Source organism: Pristis pectinata, chromosome 18 (genome assembly GCF_009764475.1).
Source record: "Pristis pectinata isolate sPriPec2 chromosome 18, sPriPec2.1.pri, whole genome shotgun sequence".
NCBI lineage: Eukaryota > Metazoa > Chordata > Chondrichthyes > Rhinopristiformes > Pristidae > Pristis > Pristis pectinata.
Window position 1 is genome coordinate 24,764,656 of NC_067422.1, and position 22,751 is coordinate 24,787,406.

Genomic DNA, 22,751 nt, shown 5'->3' on the forward strand with positions numbered 1-22,751 from the left:
CAAGATCAAAGTGACTGCAGGTGTAAATAGTGCTGTGCAGATGTTGGATCACACTTATTTTGTGTGCATTGAAAATAACTTTGACTTCAGCAGTGGAACTCTTTATATTGTTCCTCCTACAACATATATTGTGGGGATATTAAACATGTTACAGCATTGTGCAGATCTCCTCACACCTGGAGAAAACTACAAGAGCTACCTATTGCCATGCTTTTCTTAAGGGGATCTGGCTGGTCTCTTGGCTCCTCCTGTCATGTGTCTCATTGACTAGGACTTGCACGTCTATTTGAGTGAATATAAGAGTTGATTCCTCTTCCCTGTCGCCAAATTGTGTTGTAGCTGTTTGCCTGCCATGGGAAGTGAGTCTTTGGTGTTTGTTCTCCTTGCAAACCACTCAATGTTATTTAGAATGCCTTTTCGACCAACTTTGTGATTTTTTTTGCTGGGTATATGATATGACATTGGCACCAATCACAATTCTAAGTATCTGTTTTGCCTTGCCTGCATTTGCTGTTTCAGTTTCTTGTAAACTTTGTGTAGTTATTTGACTTTATTCACCTTTTATAGTGAAACTAACCACAAAGCATTAAACTGCAAACTACCAGTAAAACTGAAATAGTAAAGGAGAAAATTAAGATTTGTTCAGATTTAGGATGGATCTATTTTGAAAGACTTGAGGTTGTAGGAAGAAGTAAAACAGGAATTCCACGAGTTTCAGTTTGGAACCGAAGGAAACAGTAATTCTCGTGTCTAATGAGTGGGTAATGTAAGAATATGAAAAGTGTTTAAACATTGTACTTAAATCTTAAAGGAACAGGGGAAGAGATTCAATGGAGTACTAATTACAGTAGGAACAAAACAGGATGAGTCACAAAAGATAATGAGAAAGCTAAAACTTATGGTGAGGAAGTATATTATCCATTAGTCAGCAAGTGTTTTTTTCCCCTATCTAGCTTGTGAATGCAAATAACAGATTGCTCTCTCTAAACATCCATATGGACTTGGGTATTATGGGAAGTTTGACTTCATTTCCCTAATTATGGAGAAATATTTTATCACAATTTATTTTTCTGGTGTGTAATATTCCTTCTCGGTACAGCAACCAATTGGGAAAATAAAGGGTATATTGGTTTTTAGTGCAAGAAGATCTGAGTGTATGAGTAAAGAGATCTGACTACAATTATATAAGACCCTGGTTAGACCACACCAGAATTATTATGCACAGGTGCAGCCATCCTACGTGATAGAGATTCACCACGTTGATTCCTGTGATGGGGATTGGGTTGTCCTATGTGGAGAGATTGAGCAGATTGTGCTTATACACTCTTGAATTTAGAAGAATGAGAGATGATCTAATTAAAACATATAACATTCTTATAAGGCTCGGCAATGTAGATACTGGGATAATGTTTCACTGGCTGGATGTCTAAAACCAGTGATCAGAGTCTCAAAATAAAGGTTGGCCATTGCAGACTGAGATGACAAGGAATTCCTTCATCCTGTGGTAACAAATCCTTGGTATTCTCTACCCAAGAGGGTTGTGGGAACTCAGTCTCTGAGTATATTTGATTCAGAGATCGATAGGTTATCGCACGGAGGTGGTGCTGAGGTAAAAGGTCAGCCAAAATCTTATTGAATGGCAGGCCAGACGAGGGCTGAATTCCCTACTTCTGTTCTAATCCTTGCATTCATAATTTTAAAAATGGAGCAGAGTTTTCATGATGTTGCCCCATTAGGGGATAGCATTGCCTATCAAAAGTCATTGAAATACTTTGATGGCATTGATGTATTTTTCTTTGGCAGAATTTTCATCTTTGCTGATCCTGATCTTATCTCTGAAGAAGTCATTAAATCTCTTCACAATGAGATCCACTCAGTGAGCTTAAATGACACATCTGCTGTTAATATGAGTCATATTATAAAGCACAGCATTCAAGCAACACTGGGAGAGAATTGTGACATCAGCAAATTGGATGTAGCCTTGCAGGTAAGCATGTTGGTCAAATAAATCCTGGTACTCAGGTGATAAATCCCACAGGTGATTTTAAAAAGTTAGATCTTTAAACATTAATTGAACATTATTTAAACATTAATTTTAATGTGTAATTAAACGTTAGGCAATAGCATGTTGTAATCACGCTGATACATATCACATATAGTGAGAATACATTTCCATTAGGCATTCTTATCCACCACAATAGTTGTGGAAGAGCTGGTCTTATTGTTTAACCAAACTTTTTGCAACATTTCTGCCAAAGCTACAACAGGTAAGTGAAAGAATCTTTAAAATTAGCCAGTCATCTGTGGTATTGCACACAAAGAGACTATTGAAGCAGGATTAAAGGGTAAAGGAGTATTGAACCACGTCACACAGTACCCATTTAAAATTTGCCACTTTAGTTTATAAAGTTTAAAGTTCACATAGCAGTACTAAAACATGTTATTCATGAGATAGTATTAAACTTTCTGTCACATATTATTTGTTCTGTAAGTTTCAATATGAGGTTATGCCAGTAAGGCTTTGAAATTTATCTGTTAACTTCAAGTACAATTGATTAAACAGTCATGTAATTAGGTGCGATCTCTGCTCAGACATCACAGGTCAAAATCGGTTTACAATTTCAGCTGGAAGCATTAACCCAAGGCTGAGGTGTTTAAGGAAACCTGAAACCAAGTTGAGAAAAATGAAAGCATTAAAAAGATGCAACAATAATTTAGTATGTGTATTGTGATTTTTTTAAAATATGCTATAAACCTTCAGCTACTGAGTGGGGAAAACGGTTGATGAAAAATGTCAAAATCCATTTGGAGAGAATTGAGGTCATGCGTTTACATGGATATTTTGAAATATTGATGTAGAATTTAAGAAACAACCAAAATCATTTTTATGAAAAAACAGTAGAAATTTTATAAATATTTAAAACAACTAAAACAATTGACCAGACAACTTGACCACATTTTTAATTGTTTTTGAATGTTTCTGCCATTCAGAAACATTACTAAAAATTGACTGCTTTGGCAATCTGCTAAAGCAGAGACAGAGCTCAGTTACCTGTCAAAGATTTTTTTTCAATATTTTGATGTGTAAGCCTTTTGCTGACTCTGCAACATTATAGGAACATGTCCATCTCTGATTGGAAGAAGGCTAGCTTCTGCAAAAAAAACATTGTGGGGGGGATTCAAACAATGTAAGTGTGAGACTAGCTAAGTGATGAGTATAGGCAGCTCAGCACTGCCAGTGAATTTTGGGACATTGTTTCATTGCTGTTAGATCTATGATATGTATGAAGTAATTACGAAAGTGGCAGTGTTAATTTAAAATCTTGGATAAAGTTTTCCAGCAATCATTGCTAGACGAAAGTAAGATATTCCTGTTTAGATTAATTGACACTGAAAGCTATATTTTCACTCAGTGGCTTATAATTACACTTTACAAAGGAAGCCTTTAATTTTACAAGGATTTAATTTCTCATATAATGCTAGATGAGTTTTATCCTCAATGCTTTTAAGCCCTTCACATGCTTCATCATGTTCTGACTATCAAGCACATTTAATAGATTTCTGGTCCTGTATTTTTGAGATGTTTTGGCATGTGCTTCTGGTACATGTTTCTGTTGTTTTTAGTGAGAATGAGGTATCAGAGAAAAAAGTTTGGGAGTATTGATCAAGTAACTTTTTTTCCACATGCTTCAAATTTGAGAGCACTGTCAATTATTTATATTTTTAATTAAACATTTGCAAGAAACTTAACATTGTTATGTTAAAGTTTTATTGTAATTGGAAGTTTTAAGATGTAGTTTGTAAATGTGGCAATCCATTTTGCTTCATCAAGTTCATGTTAAAAACAGTTGCTTCTCTGTCGTGACCATTAAATATTTAAAGTGAAATAAGTAGATACAACTTCAACTGCTCTTTAGCCCTTTGCCTCTTCTACCTATCACCTCTCAGCTTCTTACATCTTCCCTCTCCACCCCCCCCACCCACCTACCTTTCCCCTCTCACGTAGACTCACCTATCACCTGCCTGTGTGTGCTCTTCCCCCTCCCCCCACCTTCTTATTCTGGCTTCTGCCCTCTTCCTTTCCAGTCCTGATGAAGGGTCTCGGCCCAAAACGTCGACTGTTCATTTCCCTCCATAGATGCTGCCTGACCTGCTAAGTTCCTCCAGCACTTTATGTGTGATGCCACTGCAAGTAAGTTTTTCATTGCACCCGTGCATACATGTACTCGTGCTTATAACAAATAAACACTTTGATTTTTTTTTCTCAAGATGTACAAATCTTTCTTTTAACAGCCAATGAGAGATCCTGTACATTTATCAGCTCTCTATACTTCTGAAGCATATTGATCAGTTGCTGTAAATTTCATCTCCTAAATTTATGAGATTTTACATCACTGTTAAATTACACATCACTATAATTGAAATTTTATGCCAAGGTGTGGTTTTCTGAGAAGGTCACGGACTCATTTATTCATCAACTATATTCACACCTCTAGTGGTGTGGAAGAATTCTGAGTTATTTTCTCCATTTCATGCACATTGATTGACAGTAAGAAGGGGCACAAGATACAACCCACGCCATCCATCAAAGCTGGATTTAAATCCTTATGACTTAATTGCAGCTTATTGAGCAGGATTATTCTTCTAGTGCAATACTATGAAGATTGTTGTGATTTTAAATATTAATGTAACATGACACCCCTGACTATTAATAGCATTGCTTCACAGAACAAACCCTACAACATGATTGAGCACTATTTCCAAGAAGTGGTTGCTGTCACCGAGCAGTCATATTTTTCTTCAGAGGAAGTTACTACAGCCCACAGGAAACACAGCAGCAAGTTGCAACAACTTTACAAGATAATAATTAACTCTGCACAACAAGGTAAATTGGGACCAGAAGTTGTTTTGTTACGCATCTGAATGGATGGTATGATTGATAAATATTCATAAATGATGTCTATGTTATAATTAGCAGGAATACTGATTTGGAGACAACAGGTAAAAACTTTCCTTGGCAGCTGGGTCATTAAAATTCGGCTAAATAAAATAATCTGGAATAAAAGCCTAGTTTCAATAGCAGTGATTGACCGTGTCCGGATTGTCGTGAAAACCTAATGAACTCCCCAGTGTCTGCTGGGGAATAAGATCTGCCATCCCTACTTGGTCTGGTCTACGTGCGATGACAGTCCCATAGGAATGTGGTTGATGCTTAACTGTGCTTTGAAATGGCCGATGGGTCAGTCAGTTAATAGAAGTTAAGGATGGGCATTAAATACTAAGCTTTCCATTTACGTATACATCTTGCCAATGGATTAAAAGGTCTATCCATTTAATTCAAATGTGTTAAGTTTTTATCATCATCACTCCCAAGAAGAAAATGTTACACAATGCAATTTCATGGCCCAGTTAGCTGCACAACATCAAAGGTTTTGAAATTTGTTTTCTTGGAATGTTGAGCACTAAGGGAGTTTTCTTTTGATTGGTGTATTTTAGTGCCTCCAAGTGAAAGGCTCCAGAATATTCTATTGCCAAATCCAAATATCGGCTTTTTTATGTGGAAAGAAGATGACCTCCTTTGTGAGTATATTTTGGTCAGATATCAGAATACCTTCACTGTGTTTGCATGGATTAAACATGATGATTCAGTGCAATAATCAAAAAGAATGTGAGCTTATTTCAAATGCGACAATACTCATAAAATGTTAATTAAACAAAAGAGAAGGCTTTGATAGATTTTTATTCCATTATTTTCCATATGGAGGACATCACTGGTAAACTCAATTGGTAATTTTATTAGAATAGGATAGCACAGTGACCCATCAGTGATGGGCTAACAGCATTGCATCAATGCTTGAAGCTGTTTAGAGTAATGGGTTTTTAAACGAGCACACAGATTGTAAGACCCATTTATTATTTGCTATATTGTCTGGTCACTACTGGAAGGCAGCAACAAAATGTAAAGGCAAGCAATGTCAGGAACTGGATCTGCTTGGTATATCTTCTTCTCCCTTTTACCCAAATAAAACAACGTGTTTCCTTATAATTGAAGCAAGAAAATCCAAATGCTGGAAATCTGAAACAAAAATGGAAAATCCCTGACACTCAGCATGTCATTTTTGGGGAGAGAAAGAAACAGAGTCTTCACTTTCTGTTGGCCTAAACAGTTTGCAGGATTCACACCAGGAATGGCTATTGAAGAGACATTGGCAATGATTGGTTTACAGCTCATACCAAGGAAATCTGAAAATCCAATGGAGTAAATTATGTTTTGCTTCCTGCATAGATGGGAATGTCTGTTTTTTCCCAGCACTGAAATCTTGGTTGTTCCATTGAGAAATTTTGCCTTTCTCCCTCCCCAAACCCTCCATGTGAAGCATGTTCACTACCTCACTAAAGTTAGCTGTGAGAATTGTATAAAGATTAAAGATAATACACGCTTTCCCCACCTCTCCATGCACATGCACACAAACGAATGCTGATGCACGTACACATGCATCCTTAAGTTCTTAGCTTTTGCAGACCATTCTTTTGACTGACATGCCAAATAACCACTTTTGGTTATTGTGAGGTTCATGAGACCAAGGTGCTCTGATTCCCACACTCTGGTACTGAAGTAACTTTGCCCCAAAACTGGGTCATATAGGGCTGCTTTTTCAGCACTCTCTGAATGAAAATGACTTTTTCCCCCAGGTAGGGTGCAATTCCTTCGCTCTCCAGATTGAATTACACCACCAGAAACTTGATCGGCACGTTTCCTCAGAATGCACAGATGACCACTTCAAGCATTAGACGTATGGGTACTGTTATTCAGCTTATTGGTGGGAGAAATTAGGTCAGATTGATATCAAGTGCAATAATTGCTGGCTACTTCTTACCCAACCAGTGTGTTATAGTTCGGCTTGCTCTGTGGTTGTACGATTTAAATGGGACCTTCCTACACAGGTCACGGCTTGGTGCTCAGAACCTGACACAGGTAGATCTACTGCCTCTTCTACAAACCTTTCCCCTGAATACTGATCACAACTCCCTAGTTACCAAACCCCACCCCAGCCGTACTTGCAATCCCCACCACCACCACCAATGGCCAGAAGCAGATCCTTTCTCGAAATTAACCCCCTACCCCGCATCCATTTCTAACCAACAACATAGTCCTCTCCTTCGCAACTCCCCACTTCCTGGAAAGACCCTGAACTTATCTGATTTCCTTTGCATTCTTTGCACTGGTGCAGCACGTGAAGTAAAGCCTTCCCTGATGAGTGAAGCTAATTCAGTAATTCCCGGTGTCCTCGGCTTCTTTGAGCTATGGTGTAGTGATCAATTAATGGACCATAAGAGGAACCAAGAATCTTGCCTCTCCTCAATCTGCCTCCTGATCAAAATTTCAATCTATTTACTTCTCGTTGTGTGCGAATGATGGTGAACTGATTTAATTTAGCAAATACTGTGAAGGCTCATTGGCTTGAAACCTTAACTCTGTTTCTCTTTCCACAGATGCCACTTGAGTGTTTCCAGCATCTTCTGGTTTTAGTTCAGATTTCCAATTATTTGATTTTCATTGTGAACATCACTTGTGTAGAATCGCTGCATTCTCATATCTATTGCTGCTTCAACTCTTTAGTTTCCTTCATGACAGAATAAGTAATTAAGAATAAAACAGGCAGGACCATCCAACAAAAACAAACCTCCGATTTAAATAGATGAATGTCTTTGACTTTGCTGTTCTTGGATTAGATGTCACAGCTGATCTATGGGGCAATTATGATGTAAAAGCTGCTGCCACAGTATTTCAACTTGTATCACCTTTGAGAAAGCCCACATACAATACCAATACTGAAACTTTATATATCACTTCTATCATCTGTGGAACTCTCTTTGAGACAAATGATAGGATACGTTGTTTTGTCTGGAGAAATTCAAATGCAGTATTTCACACAAGCTGAACTTGGGCAAGTTTTAGGAGATTGGCTCCTGTTATCTCACTGTAATCATGTCAGCTTTTCTGTTTCAAGAAGTCACCTAAATTAATTTAGTGCAAGTTACACTTGATACACTTACTTGTGTACCTGTTGTGCCACCTAATATACAAGACAAATTCATACCTTGCTAGTATTTAAAGTTGGTAAAGTATGTAAGCTATCCTACAAAAATATAGAGTGTTTTGCCTCTTCCTAATGCTGTTGGTTTGTTTCTTGCAGGGAAGGAACTGGTGCAGTTTGTTAAAAATCAACTTGACGGTAGCCAAGATTTTATTTACAGTGACCCAGACACTTCTGAGATGAGTGAGACTACAGATTGTCACAACATTGAGCAAATTAGATTGTCGGTTCTGTCAACAGACAGTGGCATAGTTAGAGACTGTGGGGATCCGACTGTTGGGAGTGATGCATCACCTTCAAGGTCCAGTGACACAAACCAGACCAAGCTTTCCAGAAAAGGCTGTGTGAAGAAAAGAAACCATGATTCAGAAAACGCGTTGTATTTTCCGGATATTTATGACAATACTACAACATGCAATGACATGAATCTCCATCGGAAGTTTGGTTGCAATGTGATGTCATTCAGCATCAAACAACTAAAGCCCAACACTGCCCGAGTCGTAGTCATTGGAAATGACTGCATTTTGGGAAGATTAGCACAGGCTTATCATTCCTTGAGGTATTTACTAAAAAAAACAGTTTGTAAAAAGCAATGTTCAAAATTGAAAAGTTCCACTTTTAGTTGTCATCCACCATCTGCATCTACCTTTAATTTCCTCAATACCAGTAAAACTCCGATAATCCAGCATGCTCAGGACCTTGGTGGTGCTGGATTGCGGATTTTCTGGTCTATTGGATGTGATATCTATTAATAGCTCAATGCTCTATTAATTCACTTTTTTTTAGTGTTACACAGAATGATAATAAATTTTCCAGTGAATCAGGTGAGTGGAAAGGGAGTGTAGGATGGGCCCTGGTTAGTGACACGGTAGTGCAGGAACCAGGATCCTGGAGCAAGGGAAACAGGATCCCAGTGAGTGGAAGGGAATGTGGGAACCAGGATCTTGATGAGTGGAAGGGTGTGGTGGGAACTGGGCCCTGGTGCATTAGAGGAGAGTGAGAAGGGAATGTGGCAACATTACCTGACAAGCCAGGATGCAGAATCATTGGGATTTCGAAATAGATAACAGATTATCCGAGTTTTGCTGTGTGTATATATATATATATATATAATATATATATATATATATATATATATATATATTATATATATATATATATATATATATCAGTTTGTCTATAAATCTTTACATTAAAATAGACGGTAATTTGGTAATTAAATTACATTGTTTCTGGCCTTCTCCTTTCAGAAAGCAATGTTTTCCCTCTTTAGTTGTCTTTGTTAATTGACATATATGGCAATAGATTCTGCTGGATTACAAACGCATACATCCATAACAAGTCAAAGGATAGTCTTCAGGAGCGGCAATCTTGATTAATTTTGATTTCATAAAAAAACACCTGGAAACATAAGAAATAAAATCAATAGTCGGCCACTCAGCCCCTCCCACCAGTTCATTCAGTAAGATCAAAGTTGATTTTTTTTTACCTCAGTGGTATTTTGCTGCACTGATCCCATGTTTCTTGATTCACTTAATACCCAAAATTCTATTGCTCTGGGTCAGCAGCTCTCTTTGACAGTGAATTCAGAGGTTCACTACCATCTGAGTGAAGACGTCTCCTCTCATCACTGCCCTGAATGGCTGACCCCTTGTATTTGAGAAAGAAGAACCATTATCCCTGCATCAACTCCGTCAAACCCCTTAAGAATTTTGTGCTTATACACCACACCCCCAAACACCCCAGCTTCACTGAAGTCAATTCTTAGCATCCCAATTATTGCCATCCCAGCTGAGACAATTTTTGAAAGTGACTTTTTGTGTAGTGGGTTCACATGTTATACAAGATCAGAGATTCACATTATGTTCAAGTTCGTGAGAACTTACAATCAGCCCGTTTTAGCCAGATGTGCCTTCCTAAAAAATTCAAATACATTATGGTTCAGGGATATTATATTTAATTCAATTTCCCATATATTAATGTTGTTGGTAGAATCAGCTCCTATCAACATTTCTTCTCCCAAATACCTCTTCTGGAAATGTGACAGAAGTTCAGTAATTTCCTCTTCCATTGATTCCTCTTAATCAATGCACCAAAATTGTACTTTACAAATTTATCACAAGTAAGAGTTCAGAATTTACCAAGTGGACTCACTGCAGTTAAGTAGATTTGTAAAATCAGTAACAGTGCTGCAAGATTGACATATTTTAATTGTGTTACTTAGGAAAAGAGAAGCAAGAAGAGGCATTCTCACGGCAAAACTAAACTTGCTGTTCTACTACATTCCTGTAACGAATGAGAAGCAGAGCCCTGTGTCTGCTGGGCAGGTGTGTCTGTGCTATATTTCAATTATTACTTCCTGAAACAGAAACTGTGGCAGAATAACAATTCTACTCGTCACTAATTCGATATAATTGGTTCTTGCTAACTGCTTACAAGCAACTTGTGGTTGACTCTCAGCAAGCTAGAATGCAATTTGCAGAAGAGCTAACTTTTGCTTACTTTATTTTTTTAGTGTCAGAATATCGCTAACAAGGCCAGCATTTATTGCCCATGTCCAATTGCCCTAGAGAAGGTGATGGTGAGCAGCCTTCTTGAACCACAGCAGCCTTTTGGTGAACACATGTGCATTGTGCTGTGGGGGGAGCAAGTTCTAGGTTATAGATTCAGCAACCAAATTAGGACAGAGTGTGATTATGAAGTGAGCCTGCAAGTGGTGGTGTTCCCATGCACCGACTGCCATCGTGGTTGGTGGTAGAGGTCACAGGCTTGGGAGGTGCTGCCAGAGCAGGGGAGGTGCTGCCAGAGCAGAGGAGGTGTATAACTGAGTCCATTTTGCAGCTGGTAAACACTGCAGCCACGGAGCACTTGTGGTGGAGGGAATGACTGTTTGGAGTGGTTGATGGGCTGCCATAAAGCCGGCTGCTTTGTCTTGGATGGTGTTCAGCTTCTTGAAAGATGTCAGAGCTGCACTCACCGGGCAAGTCCTTTCAAGTTCTTTCAGGGATGTGCTGATTTGTCAAAGTCGAATTTATTGTCATATGCACAAGCACATGTTTTAAGTACGTGTATGCACAGGTGCAGTGAAAAACTTGCTTGCAGCATCACAAGCACATAGCATCAGATGCACAACATTCTCTCAACCGTGTTTATGTAATGGCTACAGTATTGTAGTTCCATGTCCTAATCCAAGTTCTAAACTCATCTGCCCTACCCATTATACTCCTTGCATTAAAACAAATACATTTCAGACCATCATTTCTGTTGTGTTCATTATTCTGACCTTGCCTGTTTTTGTTATTAGACTTACTTGACTTAACCTTCAATGACTCCACCTGCTCTGGTACCCACTCTCCTGCCACACCAATTTAAACCCTCTTGAATAGCACAAGCAAACCTCACTACAGGGGTATTAGTGCCCCTCCAGTTTAGGTACAACCATCTTTTTCTTGTACAGGTCCCACCTGTCCTGAAAGAGATCCCAATGATCCAGGTATCTGAAGCCCTCCCTCCTGCACCAGCTCTTTAGATATGCATTCAACTGTCCTTTCTCCCTATTTCTGTCCTCACTGGTATGTGGCACAGGGAGTAATTCTGAAATTACAACTTCGGAGGCCTTGCTTTGTAACTTTCTACTTCCCAGAATCTGAATCAGGTTTATTATCACTGACATATGTCGTGAAATTTGTTGTTTTGTGGCAGCAGTACAGTGCAAGACATAAAGACATAAAAATTACTTTAAGTTACAAAAATAAATATATAGTGCAAAAGAAGAATAACGAGGTAGTATTCATGAACCTTTGAGAAATCTGATGGCAGAGGGGAAGAAGCTGTTCCTGAAACATTGAGTGTGGGTCTTCAGGCTCCTGTACCTGCTCCCCAGTGGTAGTAATGTGAAGAGGGCATGTCCCAGGTAGTGAGGGTTCTTAATGATGGATGCCGCCTTCTTGAGGCACCGCCTCTTGAAGATGTCCTCAATGGTGGGGAGGGTTGAGCCCGTGATGGAGCTGGCTGAGCCCTAAATTATACTTGAGCCCTAAATTATACTTAACCCCTAAATTATCTATGCAGGACCTCATTTCTCTTCCTACCTATGTTGTTAGTGCCAATATGGACTACAAACTCCAGATGATCACCCTCCCCTTCCAGAATGTCCTCTACCTTGCTCCAGAGACATCCTTGAACCCGGCACCAGGGAGGCAACACACCATCTTGGAGCCTCACTTGCAGCGACAGAAACACCTATCTGTTGCCCCTGTCTATAGAGTGCTCTGCCACTACTGCTCATCTACATTTTGCCTTCCTCACTGTACAACAAAGCCAGTCGTGGTGCCACTAGTTTGGCTGCTGCTGTTATGCCTGAGAGGCCAGCTCCCCAACAGTATCCAAGGTGGTATTCCCACACAATCAACCACCACAGAGGATGTGGATTGGGGAGAGGAACACAAAGAGATTGGATCAGAACAAATGATTGGGGATCAGACAGATAATAGGGATTCGTGCAGATGATCTGTGGGGAGCCAGGCATTTGATTGAGGGGTAGTCGAGACAAAGGGGGCAGGTAGTTAGAAGTGTTCACGGAAATGTTTGGAGTGAGGACACCAGTGATGAGGGAACAGTGGCATTTAGCTGGACAATCAATAAAGGAGAAAGTTAAAGAAGGCACCTATCTGGAAGATGAACCTCGGGTTGTCTGGTGGTTGCCTGAGTAGAATTGTCCCTTTAACTAGCTACAAAGCAGGCCTCAATTCCTCAGATAACGTCTACTTCAGTGATTTGGGCAGGTATGGTGGAATTTTGTGCAAGTGATGTCAAATGAGCATTTGACTATTTGTTGTCACTGCACATGCCTGCCTACCTCCATTACAAGCATGTTTATATGTAAGCAAATGCCAACAGTGATTTTTGACTTGGAGTTTTCGGCTTTGATTTAAAAATGCACAACCAACCACAAATAGATGGACGCTCTTGTCATTTAAAAAAGTTAAATATTCTTTAATATTTTTAAAACTCTAGAATTTGGAAATAATGTGGAAATTGGACACCAAATATCCAATTACTTTATCAGGGCCAGAGGGAGGTTCAGCAATGATTATGTCCCTGTATATTGTTGAAAAACTCATTTTCAGATTCAACAAGGCTTAACTCTTTCAAAGGATTTTAACAGCAAGAGTAGATGGTAAACAGTTGGCATACATTCAATGATTTCAATGAATAGGTATAAATTCAATGATTTTTAATGTTTTTTGCATACAAGGACCTCAATAGCACAGCCTTTGGACAATCAGAGTGTTGCTTGTACAACCTTTTGGATTTCCACATTTAATCTGGCTTGTGCAATTTCCATGCATTTCTGTCGGTTTCATCCCACGATATTGGTGAATATCGACAGTTATGCATTTGTTTGGGCCAATAGTATTACTATATTTGAAATATAACAACTACTGAATTTAAATAAGGAATTCCAGGCTCTTTTGTATTATAATATCGAAGAATACTGCAGTAGATCCAAAATAGTTAATAATGGACTGTGTTGCAATGACCAAGTTAATAATGTTATTTTGAAAACTTAGATGTACTGTTAACACTTTTTATTAGTAAACAGTGAAAACTTTATAATACTTTTTTTTAGGTCAACCATTTACTGCACAGTGACCTTTCTTGTGAGCTGTCCAGGTACTTAGGCAGCATAGACCCATGGTATAACAGCAACATCAACAGCCTGCGCAACATGATTCCTGAACTGGCTAAAATGGTAAGTATACCTTATTATGTACACAAATAAGTAACACATGCAATGCGGAGAGACTAATAGACTATCTATTTGTGAAAATACCAATTTCCTCCTGATCCCAGTTGGTATCTTCAGAGTTTTTGGTTTCCATTGGTACTAAGTGCTACGTTTTTACTTCAATAGAAAGATGGCCTACGCAGCTCCTAACCCTTATTATTGTTCATTGTATGATTGGTTGGTTCAGGGCTAAGTCAGTGGCTTTATGGATCTGCAACTCTGACTGCCACCACATAAATTTCTGCAAAAAAATGTCAGAAATACATACAGCTTTTGGTAATCTTAGTAGTATACTTTAATGTAAGTCAGATCTGTTGTACATGCGGTACCTGCTCATTATTTGAGTGCACTTATCTAATTGCAGTTATCTATTCTTCCCATTTACAAAGTGACACGTCAGAATGCATCAGTGTAATTATGATTTTGTGATAATTGCATGTTTCATTTGGCAAGTACAAAAATCAATGTGGCAACAGTGGCAATTAAAATGGTTTGTGAATTATTTGTCATAAATGAGAAAATGGACTGTGAATGTGTGCTAACAGTAATGTGCAGTGCCAACACTCTGTGTTATTTTGGTTGGAGTGTCACAGACTGGAACTGCAAAATCAATTATTTTAATTAATACTTGAAATGAAAACTAAAACTTGTCTTCCAGAGAAGAAATTTGGAACTAAGAAGGATGCAAAGTGAAAAAATATTCTAGTATTATTCATAATCAAAGAGAGGGGTATAATCCAAGAGTAGCTTCAAAGGCTGATACAGTACTTTTGTAATCTGGTCCCTAATCTTAAATCAAGGATATAGCTTTGGGTTTAGATTGAGGTGAATGTGTATGGATGATCTCATTTGAAAATATATTTACTGTTTATAAAATAACCTTGCTGGGCAATATCTGGATACATTTTGAAGAGGATTTGAACTGTATTTCTAATATGACTACATTTATGAACTAAACATTAACTTGAAAGAAAATCACAGTCTGAACAAATGTGTGCAGTCTTTGGGGTTTAGATCAATTTATACACATTATTTATTAAGTTGATGTGTAATCTAATTTCTTTGTCCACTCTTCAAAGACATTATCCCATTTAAAATAAAGGTTTGATACATTTGTTGAATTAAAAAAAGGATTTTAATGTGAATACCCAACATATAGATTATTAATAATGCCTTTTTAAATCATTTAAATAGCACATAAATTCCCTTATTTTGCATTTCTGGCTGGGTCATCCAATATTATATCATCCAATATCATGCTTGTTGTAGTAATTAAAGCAGCAATATTGGGAATTGTTTTAGAATTGTGATGAAGAAATAGCCAGTTAAGATTGTGTTAATTGCAGCACTAAGCTTGGTACAAATTAATTGCAAATGCACATTGCCATGTAATTTATTTTGGTATACAAAATGGAACTGGCATGTCTCAGTATAATTAACAGTAAACTACAGTATGAAGGAAGCTAATGATATAAAAACAAGTAATGGCTAAGCAAGTTAATCTGCAATACACAAATAGCTCAAAGCCCTTACAAGTAATCGGTTAAATTTGTTTTAGGTGAACAGTTTTGATTTCCTAAAATAACAGAATTAAGAATCAGTCTTATATTTCTAGCTAGTTAAGCTAACAAGCTTAAAATGCTTTTCAGTCTACAACATCTGGACAACAGTCCGGTGCCGATCCATTTATTGTGGATGTTACATCTTACTATGTACGAATGGGATGTCAGCCTGTTTGCTTTCAAATCTACAGTGTAAAGGTATCTACTTTTATTGTAATTTCAAGTGACATATTTTAATCATTCACATAATACCACAATTGCATTTCTGTTAAGTTAACCAAAAACTGAACAATTAAAGTAGATGCTGAATGAGATTTCCAACCTCATTAGAATGTTATTTGTGCTTGAGCACTCAGTCATATTTCATGATGTGGCAATTTGGTTTGTACATAGAATGACATTTTGTTTTAGTTTGTCTGAGCCTTTGCTCTTCTAGTCAAGACTCTAGTAAGTTGCTGATTAACTTTTGGGGCTTCATAGCTTCAAATTCAACTTCCAGGCAACTCAGCCATCTCCATAAAAATTGTCTTCTCAAAAGGAGGCCTGATTAGAGCATAAAATTATTATGCGGCAGAAAAAACAGATGTTGCACTTATCTAATTATCTATTCTTCCCATTTACAAAGTGGCACATCAGAATGCACCAGTGAGCCTCAATGTTTGTTTTATAGCTATTTGTGGCCTGTGGCTATCACTGGCAAGGCCAGAACTGACCTCACATGACTTCGAACACAATTTGAGAGGTTAGTTAAGAGACAACTATATTGCTGTGGGTCTGTAGACACACATTGTATTGTCCAGACCAAGTAAGGGTGGCAGATTTCTTTTGCTGAAGGACATTAATGAACCAGCTGGAATTTTACAACCAATAGCTTCACGGGCACCATTATTGATACTAGCTTTAATCTGTGGGTTGGTTGGTCAAAAACCAAACTGAAATTACTCAGTTACATTTTATTTATAATAATTTCCATTTCCTTCTCTGTTCCTTCCACTTCCTTCACAGCTTACCTTTTCAGATGAAACAGATGAAATTGTAGATGACGTTTTTCTTATTCAACTTGAGGCCGAGTTTCCAGAACAGAAGTGTGTCAAAGGTAAGTTATTCTTCAAAATATATCAGACATTCCATTGCTATAGTGCAATTATCAAAGTGTATTGAGATTACTGAACTGTTGAGCAGAATGTCTTCATTTATCGCAGTTCAATTAAATCACACTGCAGGAACAGCTACAAACAGTTTTCATTGTGAGGTTAATATTACACAAATAACTACTTGACTTTAAATTTGCAATTGAAATTTATCAAATACTTAAATGTCATCAAATGAATGTTCTGTCTGCAATGAAGGAAAGTAAGAAGTGAATTGAAGTTACAACATTAGGAGATAAATTTACATCATTTGTTACATCAACATCAATTTAAAAGCTGGGGCGATTATGAGTGAACTTTAAAACAGTTATTTTAAAAAATGTCATCAAAATGCTTCCTTTATTTCACTATTTGGTAAGCTATTCACCCAATATGAAGCGACACTGCTGCTGATGTATGTTGCTTGTTGACATGTGCCATCTACTGGTAGAAAGCAAACAATGCTGATGGTTCATGAACAGCTAAATGGTCAATTATTGGCATATACGACACAGACAGAGGCCATTCAGCCCAGCAGGTCCATGCTGGCTCTCAACAGAGCAATTCTTTAAGTCCCATTCCCCCTAGTTGTTTTTTTCCTGTATCCCTGCAACTTATTCTCTCTTACATGCCAGAGGGTGGTAAATCTGTGGAATCCATTGCCGCAGAGGGCTGTGGAGGCCACATCATTGGGTATATTTATGGTAGAGGTCAAGAGGTTCTAAATTGGTAATAGGGTTAAGAGTTATGGGGAGAGGGTGGATGAATGGGGTTGAGAGAAAAAAATCAGCCATGTTTGAATGGCGGAGCAGACTCCATGGGTGAAATGGCCTAATTCTGCACCTATATCTTATGGTCTTATGCCCATCAACACCCTTTTTGGTTCTTTTGCCAGTTGTCTACACTAAAGGGTAATTTACAGTTGCCAATTGACCTACCAGCATATCTTTGGGATATTTGTGTAAACTAAAGACCCCATAGTAACCTGTACAGTCACAGGAAGCATGTGTAAGCTCAACACAGATAATGCCAGTATCATAGACCCTGGGTAATAGGATTCATACGGAAGGGTCCCCACTGGTCAGTGTGGATGAGTTGGGCTGAATGGCCTGTTTCCATGCTGTATAACTCAATAATAAACCTGGGTCCCTGGAGATGTGAGGCAGCAGCACTGTTGGCAATGCCACTCATGATTACTGTAAAGCGTCAAAGTCAGATGCTTTATCAGAGCACCAATTATTTTCTCTGACTATTACTGCAATATGATGTCATCTGTCTCCGTTGGCAACATTCATGCCATTCAATCCGGGGCTTGCAGACACACATCCCACTCCAGAAATTTGAGCATAAATGTCTAGGCAGACACACAAGCACAGAACTGATGGAATTCTGCACCATTTGAGATGCCACCTTTTGCACGGGATATTATATCAAAACTCCATCTGTCCTCTCAGTGGCATGTTATTGATTCATACAAAGTACAATGGGCAGGGTGGGAGGTTTCTCACTTGTGCCCTGGCTGGTGCTTGGTGCTCAATTAGCATCATTAAAGCAGATTATTTGGTCATTTCCATATTAATTAGTGTTTTAGTGCATGAATTTGCTGACATATTTCCAATATTTCAACACTTCAGTGCATACTTAATTGGTTTTAAGGTGCTTTGGAACATCCTGAGGTATTAAGACACTATTTAAATGTGTCTCTTTTGGGCTAAAATTTATTACTGGAATCATCCGTAAGAACATTAAATAAGTTTTGTCTTTCATCTCACAATTTCAGAACAATTGAAGATTGTGCTCTTTTATTCAACGACATCACGGTGTGTCATCATAAGAAAGCAGGGGTATTGTAAGTGAGTGGTTCCCAAAGCTGCTTGTGGTATTATTAAAAGAGTCCCTCTTTGCTATAGCCTTTATAAAGAATTAAAATTTCAGTGTTTTTGTGGTCAGATCCACCAAAGTTATGCCAGTGTTCTTTACTGCCCATTTCACTCTGCTAGTTGACTGTCACCCATGGGAAGACTAGAGGGCTGGAAGAGGAATATGGAAGTTGAACATGAAATTGATGGTCCTAGAAAACACTGAGGAACTTAGAGATTACACAGGTTGGAGAACATAAAGCCCTTCTTCAATTCCCTGATTTACTGTTGAAAAGCAATCAAAGCAAATATCAAGAAGTTCCTCATCCACAATAGTGTTCAGAAGGCAAGAAAGAGTTAGAGGGAAATGTGCCAGCCACAGGAAAGCATGCAGAATCTATTCCTTCTGTTGCTGATTGGGTCTGATTTATGTCTAGGAGCAGCTCCAAAAGCTAAAGATGCAGAAAATCATGGAGTCCCCCAGTTTCATCTTCCAGTTTAGAGTCAGCTCTACAGAGCAGTCTGAAATAATCTTTCACAGAGGGAAATCTTTGATCAGCTGCTTTAAGCCAGAGGATGGCTCAATAATGTCCTTCCAAACTGTCACATGAATGATCCACAAATCCTTCTATGCCAGGCTAGACAATTTGAAGAGTGCTGACAGCACAACCTCCCAGAATTTCTTATCCTCTTAAACTAATTCTTATCTTATTAGTTTTAGAATGACAAGTCAGAGAGGTTGGGCTAGATGATAAGGTCTACCTGGTCCTCTGAAGCAAATGATATTCCTGCAAGGAATGGCTTTCAGGCTGCATTACACTTAGCTCTGTAGGACTGGATTAGTCAGCCCTGCTGGAAGTGTATGAAGCCGCTTGTTCTAGCTGAGAACATTTCAGAATGCAGAAAGAAGTCCTCGCAATCCTCCTTGAGAAGCAGAAAGGGGAGAAAGAATAGGTCGGAAAATGGTGACCCACCTTACTGCTTAATGTGGACTACAAGATTCTGCCAAAGACCATCACCAATCAAGGCATGTCTGGTCTGGAATGGTGATTCACCTGGGCTAGTCATTCACTGTATGCTGCAGGTAGATCTCTGACAGCCTTCAGCTACTCGGAGATACAATTGTGTGTACATAAGAGAAAGAGTGGACACTTGCTTAGTCAACTGGGGCCAAGAGAATGTTTTGACAGAATATCACATGCATGCATGATGGATGTGTTCTCCAAAATGGGTTTTGTGGGAGGAATCCACAAAAGGATATGATTGCACAACACAGGCATCAGTCGCGAGGTAATAATGAATGGGTGGGGAAGTGGTAAGCAGTGGAAGTGCTCAGATGCAAATCTCCAGAGAAAGCTGGGAAAAATGTTACCCCTCATGGTAATCGCTAGGTTTGTGTGTGGTTGCATCAGGTTGGGCAAGCAAACACCAAGTGTCACTAAAACTGAAAATGCCACTCATTAAGCAAACACCCGGGAACATGCTAGTTGTTCTTGTGTGATATGGCCACATGAAAGGCTACTGCACCTGTTGGGGTGCATTTTAAACTAGATGTACATGCTGGGAGTGAAAGGGGAACCTCCAGATGACTGTATGTCATGACAAGAATTTGTAAAAGGTTTGATATTTAAAAGAAATACCAAAGGAAGTCATATCAAAGTAAACCAAAAATACAACTGATTTTTTTTTTAACTCATCTGTTTGATGTTGGAATACTGAGGTTTAAAGAATCCCAGTGTCCCAAAAATTTGTTTAATTTTTGTTTAATTTGGGGGATAAATTAAGTATTACATCGTAAAGGTTGAAAGTGATATCTCAGTACAATCTACATTATAAGCAAATGTAAAGTTAAGTTTGCCGGTGTTTTTTGTGAAGGTGGTGTTCCTTAGCTTAAACTCTGCATAATCCGCTTTTCACCAATAATTCCGTTTCATACAGTGATGATGAGAAAGATTTCACTATTACCTTGCAGAAACCACACTGGTGCGAAGGAGGGCAATATCAGAAGGAGTAGGTGGACAAATTGCGGTTACGTACAAAAAAGTAAGAGTTACCATATCCTTTCATCACGGTGTAATCATCAGCTGCTGTCCCATTTATAAAGGAAATTGAAATTACCAAATAAACATGTTTTACTTAGTTATGACGAAAACTATAGGATAGATGTTTGTCCTTGGTTGTGTATGCTAAATATTCATTCATATTTGTGCTTCATGGTGTATACTGCTTCTTATAGAAAGGCAATGTAACTGAATTGACATATATTCAGCACCAACTTCTTCATCTAATCTCCAAATTAAATCCCATAATGTGAAGAATACTGATATGTGTAATTGGTGAAATGATGCGACTGCGTAAATTGTATCAATAATTGTTGTATTTAACAGGGTTAATCCCCTGGGCTAAATGTCAGGTTGCCTGCACGGTGGGTTTGGGAGGGTTGGGAAGATGCAGGTTTTAAAGGCAGAGAAAGCCAGAATTAGTGCTGAAAAAAACTGAATGAACTCATCAAATCAGGAAAGGTGAGTACGGTGGCATATTCACCTGCATCCTAATATGTTCACTGCTCCAAACTTCACTCTGTCCTTTTAGGTCTGTTGCACCATTTCACTATTCACATCAAAAACATGATGACGCTGGAGGAACTCAGCAAGCCAGGCAGCATCCGTGGATAAAAGCAGGTGGTCAACACTTCAGGTCAGGACCCGAAACGTTAACCATCTGTTTTTCTCCACAGATGCTGCCTAGCCTGCTGAGTTCCTTCAGCATCATCATGGCTTTCATCTAGATTCCATCTAGAAACAGTCCTTTGTTTCTCCACTATTCACATCACTTCACCTTGTAGGAATACTTGCCCTTTGTTGCCTTTACCCATCTGCACATTCATCTGCCCAGCTCCCATTGACAATCATCACCATATTCATGTAATGTTGTACCTTTCCTTCATAAACACTGTCAACAAATACTCTCCATCCATTGGTTCACCGCATGTCATTTTTTTTCAATCTCAGGCCTCTTCAGATCTTCCTTGCTGAGGTAGAGAGCTCAGAATGTCCTGGAACATATCAATATTACTAAAGAGGAGGTGTTGGCAGTCTTGAGGTGCATAAAGGTGGATAAATCCCCAGGCCCTACCCAAGTATATCCTAGGATATTGTGGGAAACAAGAATTTTCTGGAGCCTTGGCAGAGACTTTTGTTTCTTCCATAGGCATTAATGAGGTACCGGAAGTCTGGAGGGTGACTAATTTTTTGCCTTTATTTAAGAAAGACTGCAAGGACAAGTCAGGAAACTATAGGCCAGTGAGTCTAACATTACTGGTGGGATAGTTACTGAAAGGGAGTCTGAGAGATAGGATCCATCTACATTTGGAAAGGCAAGGACTGATTTGACATGGTCAACTTTGTGTGTGGGAAATCGTGTCTACAAATTTCATTGAGTCTTTTGAGGAAGTGACCAAGAGGATTGATTAGGGCAGGATGATAGCTATTGTCTACATGGACTTTAGCAAGGTTTTTGACAAGGTCCTACATGAGAGGCTGGGTTCGGAAGCTTAGATCACATGGGATCCAGGGTGAGGTGGCCAATTGGATACAAAATTGGCTTGGTGGAAGGAGACAGACGGTGGTAGAGGAGGGTTGTCTTTTAGATTGGAGGCCTGTGACAGGTGGATCGCTGGTGGGTCCCCTGTTGTTTATCATATCATGATTTGAATGAGAATGTGGATGGTATAATTAGTAATTTTGCCATGACACCAAATTTGGTGCTGTGGTGGATGGAAGTTGGCTAAGGCCACAACAGGATGGAGATCAACTGGGAAAGTGGGCCAAGGAATGGCAGGTGGAATTTAACTGCGACAAATGTGAAGTGATGCATTTTGGTAAGTTAAACCAGGGCAGGACATAGACAGTGAATGACAGGACCCTGAAGGGTGTTGTAGAACAGGAAGAGTACATGGCTACAAGTACATGGTTCCCTGAAAGTGGGGGCACAGGTCAACAAGGATGTGAAGAAGGCATGTGGCAGGCTCACCTTCATTGGACGGGGATTATGTACACAAGTTGGAACATTATGTTACAGCTGTACAAGATGTCGGTGAGACTGCACCTGGAATATTGTGTGCAGTTCTGGTTGCCATACAGTAGAAAGGATGTGATTAAGCTAGAGAGGGTGCAGAAAAGTTTTACAAGGATGTTGCTAGGACTGGAGTTATAAGGTGAGACTGGGTAGGCTGGGACTGTTTTCCCTGGAGCAGAGGATGCTGAGGGGTGATTTATAAAATCATGAAGGGCATAGATAAAGGGGATTGT

The 22,751-nt window shown here is 38.9% G+C and overlaps 1 protein-coding gene across 4 annotated transcripts in view; it reads left to right on the plus strand.

Moving 5' to 3' along the window:
• LOC127579913 (phosphoinositide 3-kinase regulatory subunit 6-like) overlaps window positions 1-22,751 on the plus strand; it is an 88,567-nt gene that overhangs the window by 48,915 nt on the left and 16,901 nt on the right. For 3 of the 4 annotated variants that reach the window (XM_052032971.1, XM_052032970.1, XM_052032972.1), the window contains 9 exons: window positions 1,804-1,987; window positions 4,729-4,885; window positions 5,497-5,580; window positions 8,199-8,658; window positions 10,324-10,426; window positions 13,732-13,854; window positions 15,540-15,650; window positions 16,458-16,548; window positions 20,414-20,484. In XM_052032971.1, coding sequence (XP_051888931.1) covers window positions 1,804-1,987; window positions 4,729-4,885; window positions 5,497-5,580; window positions 8,199-8,658; window positions 10,324-10,426; window positions 13,732-13,854; window positions 15,540-15,650; window positions 16,458-16,548; window positions 20,414-20,484 — 1,384 coding nt within the window. Of the gene's footprint in view, window positions 1-1,803; window positions 1,988-4,728; window positions 4,886-5,496; window positions 5,581-8,198; window positions 8,659-10,323; window positions 10,427-13,731; window positions 13,855-15,539; window positions 15,651-16,457; window positions 16,549-20,413; window positions 20,485-21,033; window positions 21,139-22,751 lie in introns of all 4 variants that reach the window. The other variant, XR_007957744.1, reaches the window with a different exon arrangement.